Here is a 6128-nt window from a genome sequence, read left to right on the forward strand (position 1 = left end):
TAATAAAATTTTGAACTCTGTATTATACTCATGTAACATTGACATAGATTTTTTTTTTTTTTCAAAATGAATTGTAGGACATTGTCTATAGACCCGGTTACATGGGTCCATCCATGTTCTTAACACTGTATAGAGACTAGTCCATTGTACCTACCTAAAAAATGGTACTACTCATTGAAGCATGGTGAAAACATATGTATCTCTCTTCAACCCAAAAACAATCTAATTTGTAACTATCTGATATTTATTTCATTTTTGAATCCTTTATTTGTTAGGTAAAATAAATTGGCTTATGATTAAAGACATGGTGCAAAATGAGGCAATTGGTGGAGGACACTCACCAACTCTCACTTGCTTGCCGACGAGACTAGAGAACGTTGAAATAAATGTTTTCAATATTCCTTTGTCATGCACATAATTTTTGTTATACTTTTTATGTTTTCACAAATATATCACAATTTATATATATATATATATATATATATATATATATATATATATATATATATATATATATATATATATATATATATATATATATATATATATATATATATCACATTTTACTTTGAGGCACGCTTTTAAATAAATTGAATAAGAAAATGTTAAAATGATTAAGTACGTTAAAACATGCTTGATATGTTCAAATTCTTATTTTATCTGTATTTTTTTTTAAATTGGTCAAAGTTTTAGACCCACTTTTTAATATATTTGTCTAATTCACTCTATTTTTTAATAAAGTTTTGCATAGATATTAACATAAATTTTTATAATTTTAAAGTTAAAAATAGACAATGTCCACGTGCTCGTCCAATCTGTCCTTACTTTTTTTATTTATGGGAGGACAATGTTTTTAACACATACTAATTAATGTTTGCTTTGCACATTTTATTTTTTTTAATTTTTATAAAAGAAAATTAAACGAGACGGACATATCGATTTTTCAATCCAAATAATAATAATAAGCCTAGAGTCGTATATAACTTGGGTAACCAAAATAGTTGTTTGTTTTAAAAAAAAAGAAGTAGTTTTTTGTTTTTTATAATAATGTAAAGAAATTCAATATATTAAGAATATATAAATAAAATATATGAAATTTTGTTGAATGAAGTGTACTTAACAAATTAGTTGAACTCATACCACTAAGATTATTAGCCTAAAATAGCCATCATTGAAGATAGTGAAGTAGGCCACCATCTTCTTCTTCTCTGCAGTGACTTTGGATCTCTGTAGAGCCTTTACGGTGTGACTTTTCCACATTTGTCCTATGTTTTGACACTTATCATACTCTATCATTGTTGCTACCCTCACCAAATCCCAAAAGGTAACAACCCTTTACAAAAGCCTAGAACCATAGCACAAAGCATATAACAATAATCATTGGTGTATTAGTCAAAAAGAACAGCCTCATTATTCAAAAGTCTCATTCTTTACTCAAATGGGTTTGGTTTTCTTGTGGTCATTAATGGTTCTGGTTAAGTTTTAACCTGTATTATTAGGTGCAAGTAATCAAAGAAACTTGATGCTTTTGTTGGTACTGAGAAAGGGAAGTTTTTTTTTCCTATGCTGAAATGCTACTAGAGTACCAAGCAAGTCAAGTTTTGTGAAGATTCTGGTGGAAAAGTTTACATTTTTGGTTAAGAAAGTGTTGTAAATGGGGCTTGAAGGTTTGATTCCAAGGCATAATCGTTCAAAGAGGTGATGCTCTAGGTTCTTTTGTTGCTTGAAGTTAGGTCCTTTTATGTCTTTTTTTTTATCTTGGTTGTGCAATTTATGTAAGAGGGGTTTCTAAATTTTCTGGAAAATGGAAATTAAAGCTTTCACATTTATGTCAATTTTGGTCTATTTTTTTCTTTTGGGTATAGTTTTGTATACCCTTTTGGATTTTGGGGAGAAGGGTTCATAACTCTTGAAAAGGGTATCTTAAAATACAGTTTTTATTATGTGAATTAATATTCTAACTTGTTGTATATTAATTGTGTTTTACTGTTTTTATATTTATATATGGCAGCTTTCCTGATAAGAAAACAGTCAAGGAGGATATTTCAGATAGCCTTGAGACTTCAGATCAAACAAAGCTGGTATAAAAAATCACTTCTCTATTTCATCTAGAAAGTTGTCATCACTTTTTTCTAGCTTTTTTAATTTGTGAATTTAAAGGTAGAATCCTTATAAACACGTCAAATTTAATTTTAATATACTGTTAAAACATTTTACAGTCAATCAATTATTACCAATCATATATGTGACATGTTTGAACACTTCAGATTGAAGGCGTGTCTAGTGTTCGACACTGATAGATATGACTATATTCAATTACTTGCATTTTTCAAATTATGACTGGAATCGACGTGCTAGTATAATATAGTGTATGAAGTTTGTGTTAATGGTTCATAGAAAATTTTCATGCCTAAAGTATGGGCTTGATCTGGTTCCAGGATGCAGGTTACATCATGGAATGCAGTGAAGCTAATAAAAAACAAACCCCCGTGAATAATGTTCGAAATACTCTAAAGCAAGAGGTACATCACCAGAACTGTTAATTTCAATTTGCATACATATTTTTTGCAGCTCGGTTCAACCGGTTATTTTGTTTTAACTGTGTGTTTCCAATTATCTATGTCTATTTTTTTGGCAGATTTTACAATTAGAGAAAAGACTAGAAGACCAATTTAAGGTCAGATGCACATTAGAAAAGGCACTTGGATACCGACCTATATCTCTTGTTAATCCTGATGACATGACAATACCGAAGGTTGGAATTTATTCAATGAATTTTAACATTCTTCTTTTTTCAGTTGTTCTCAAATTGCTTTTTGTCTGATACGAGTTTATTTCTTACTCTAGCCAACCACAGATTTAATAAAGGAAATTGCGGTTTTAGAGTTAGAAGTTGTATATTTGGAACAATATCTTCTCTCCTTATACCGTAAAGCATTTGAACAACAACTATCTCCCGCCGTGGCTCCGTCTACTGTGGAGGAAAGCGAAAAGTCTCCTCCTCTAACAACACCTAGAGATAGATTCCTTGAAGTTTCTCCATCTGTAACAATAAAAGGATGCTCTGATTTACAATGTATTGATCCCAAGGTTGATCGTATTAAAAGAGAATGTAATGAATATGGACTCGAGACTCCGGATAAAGAATGCATTGTATATCATCCAGAAGAAAAACATTTAGACTCTGGTGTTCATCGTTGTCACTCCTCGTTATCTCAATATTCAGCAAGAGTATCTCCTCCAGAAGAAGCGTTGACCGATTCTTTACGGGCCTGTTATTCTCAACCCTTGTCTATGGTCGAGGTAAATCTTGTTTCATTGAAATTTCCTTTACTTGTTTTTGCTGCAATCATACCATTCTGTTTGTAACTATATCAGCATTAAAAGCAGCGAGAACGATACTTTCGTAGGCTTTCTTTTGACTTTGGCTTGATTGGTTGTATACAGTTTGCCGAAAACGTTGATGCTTCAACAAAAATAATCAGTCTAGCAGAACATCTCGGTACTCGAATATTTGATCATATTCCAGAAACAGCTAATAGGCTTTCTGAGGATATGGTTAAATGTATTTCAGAGATATATTACAAACTTTCAGACGCACCTGCAACAAATCCCGGCCTTTCATCTCCCAGTACTTCAACAAGTGCCTTTTCTATTGGAGATCAAGGAGACATGTGGAGTCCAGGATTCAAAAATAACTCATCTTTTGATGTAGAGTTAGAAAATCCTTTTCATGTTAAAGGACTCAAGGAGTTTAGCGGGCCTTATAGCACCATGGTTGAGGTATCATGGATTTATAAAGTGAACCAGAAATTGGGTGATACAGAGCAGTTGCTCCAGAATTTCAGGTGAGTATATTAATATCTAATTGTTCGGTATGCCTTATAGCATACTCTCAATACTCTCATGACCCAAGCCTTCACCAACAGGCCAACCTTTGGGGGTTAGTTATAATGATCATCTACTTCTATGTTGTTTCAGGTCACTTATTGGTCAATTAGAAGAAGTAGATCCGGGGAAATTGAAACCCGATGAGAAGTTAGCTTTCTGGATCAACGTACACAATGCTTTAGTGATGCATGTAATAATTATTCTCCAAACCATGTTACCGGTTATTACATTTCATTTCTCTCACTCGATTAATCGGTCTAGAATCTGTTCTTTGATTTCTATTAGGCTTTTTTGGCTTATGGAATTCCACAAAACAATGTGAAAAGGGTCCTTCTTCTATTGAAGGTAAAAAACCAATAGTAGCTTTATTAGTGAATTTGAGTACAAAACGAGTCTATCTGCTTTAGATATATAGCTCTAATGTATCGCTTTTTACAGGCTGCATATAATGTTGGAGGTCATACCGTCAGTGCAGACACAATACAGAATACTATACTCGGGTGTCGAATGTCTCGTCCTGGACAGGTGCATATTACAATTCCAACCCTTCCCTGTTAAAAAAGTATTTAGTTCAAAATTTTTTATTGATTGAAGATCTTCTTCTAAGTAGCTTGGTTCCTCTTGCAGTGGTTCCGCGTGTTCTTTTCTTCAAGAACAAAATTCAAAGCTGGAGATGGACGACAAGCATTTGCAATCGAGCAGCCTGAGCCTCTTCTTCACTTCGCACTTTGTTCAGGAAACCACTCTGATCCAGCGGTACTTATCTCATTTCTCATACGTACATGTATTTTTATTTTGTTTTTGCTTTCTCCATTTTTAAAATATCAAGTTGTTTTATCTTGTACCAAACTTATGACAGGTACGTGTATATACACCGAAGAGAGTGCATCGAGAACTTGAAGTTGCGAAGGAAGAGTACATTAGAGCCACGTTTGGGGTACGCAAGGACCAGAAAATACTTCTACCCAAGATTGTAGATTCATTCTCCAAGGAATCGGGTTTGTCCCATGCCAGTCTTATGGATATGATCCAACACTCTCTACCTGAATCTCTGAGAAAAAGTATCAAGAAATGTCATCTTGCAAAATCCGGGAAGAGCATAGAATGGATTCCACACAACTTTACTTTTCGATATCTCATACCTAAGGAGCTGGTAAAATAATTACTTTGTAACATTATGGGAGACCATCTGCAAATGTTTGATCAATTATTATGTATTTTTTGAGATTTGGATTTGGTGTAGTAACTGTGTCACGCAGTTTTCGATCTCTACTGTTTGATCTCAAACTAACTGGCTCATCACATATTAACGGCCGAGATCTAAAACTGCGTGCAACTGCGTGTTTTGTGTACTGCAACAGATCCTGATCCTTTGTACAAAATTGACAGGGTAGCAGTAACAGATAAATCTAATATTGCAACATGTAGTGGTAGTATTTTGCATCTGTAATATGTTTTGTCATGTAATTTATGGTAGTATCTGTAATTGTTGGAGTTTATCACAAGAGTTGAAATTCTGCTATAATCAATGTAAATGATTTATTGTTACAATCAATTGTCAATTGGATTTTTTTTGTAGTTCAACATGGATTTTCAATTGAGATTCAAATTGTGAATCCAAAGACCTATTTTTCGTATCATAAATCAAATCTTATAAAATCAGCTTAATCTTATAAAATCAGCTTGTGTTTTTTTTTGGGAAGTCTTCATATCATGTAGCATGGGTACCTATTAGAGAATAAATTTAAAATAGAGCTGGTCTGTAATACTATAACAACTTTTTTTTCCTATCATATCTTATTATTAGATAGAGTTAGTTATAAACATATAATTATCTCCTAGAGTTTGTTAAGTCTACTCCTATTGTATTTGAATTATTCTTGAATATTGAAAGTCTGCCTTGCATTGATTCGAGTAAGTACAGGTATGACTATGAATATGGAATATGACATTTTTAGAAAAATTAAGGTACGGTATGTTACTATAATTTTTTAAAATTAATTATAAAATTAACATAAAATGATTATATTGTTAAAGAAATAATATAAGGGAATTATATTATTTAAATAAGGGTTAAATATACGTTGTCACCTATCATTAGAGTTAGTTTTGTTTTACACCCCTATTAGTTTTTGATTTTATTTTAAAATTTTCTTTATAAAACACAGATTTCATTTTCACTCACCCTTTTTCTCATGTTTCACTGACTTGGCAAATTGTGTGTCCTTGTTGGCAAT

The 6128-nt window shown here is 32.3% G+C and overlaps 1 protein-coding gene across 1 annotated transcript; it reads left to right on the forward strand.

Moving 5' to 3' along the window:
• Positions 1 to 1135: 1135 nt before the first annotated feature.
• LOC131627954 (uncharacterized) lies at positions 1136 to 5336 on the forward strand. The gene is made up of 11 exons (XM_058898812.1): positions 1136 to 1698; positions 2012 to 2081; positions 2439 to 2522; positions 2639 to 2755; positions 2848 to 3303; positions 3448 to 3848; positions 3982 to 4081; positions 4177 to 4236; positions 4330 to 4416; positions 4519 to 4647; positions 4751 to 5336. Exons 1-11 carry the CDS (start codon positions 1655 to 1657, stop codon positions 5051 to 5053), a joined length of 1851 nt encoding a protein of 616 aa, XP_058754795.1. The 5' UTR covers positions 1136 to 1654; the 3' UTR covers positions 5054 to 5336.
• The last annotated feature ends 792 nt before the right edge of the window (positions 5337 to 6128 follow it).

This window comes from Vicia villosa, unplaced genomic scaffold, assembly GCF_029867415.1.
Source record: "Vicia villosa cultivar HV-30 ecotype Madison, WI unplaced genomic scaffold, Vvil1.0 ctg.000416F_1_1_2_unsc, whole genome shotgun sequence".
Classification (NCBI taxonomy): domain Eukaryota; kingdom Viridiplantae; phylum Streptophyta; class Magnoliopsida; order Fabales; family Fabaceae; genus Vicia; species Vicia villosa.

Coding starts and splice junctions, on each gene's coding strand:
- LOC131627954 (XM_058898812.1), top strand. CDS start 1,655: ATGGGGCTTGAAGGTTTGATTCCAAGGCATAATCGTTCAAAGAG. Junction 4,082..4,176: donor ACAATGCTTTAGTGATGCAT/GTAATAATTATT, acceptor GATTTCTATTAG/GCTTTTTTGGCTTATGGAAT. Junction 4,417..4,518: donor GAATGTCTCGTCCTGGACAG/GTGCATATTACA, acceptor TTCCTCTTGCAG/TGGTTCCGCGTGTTCTTTTC.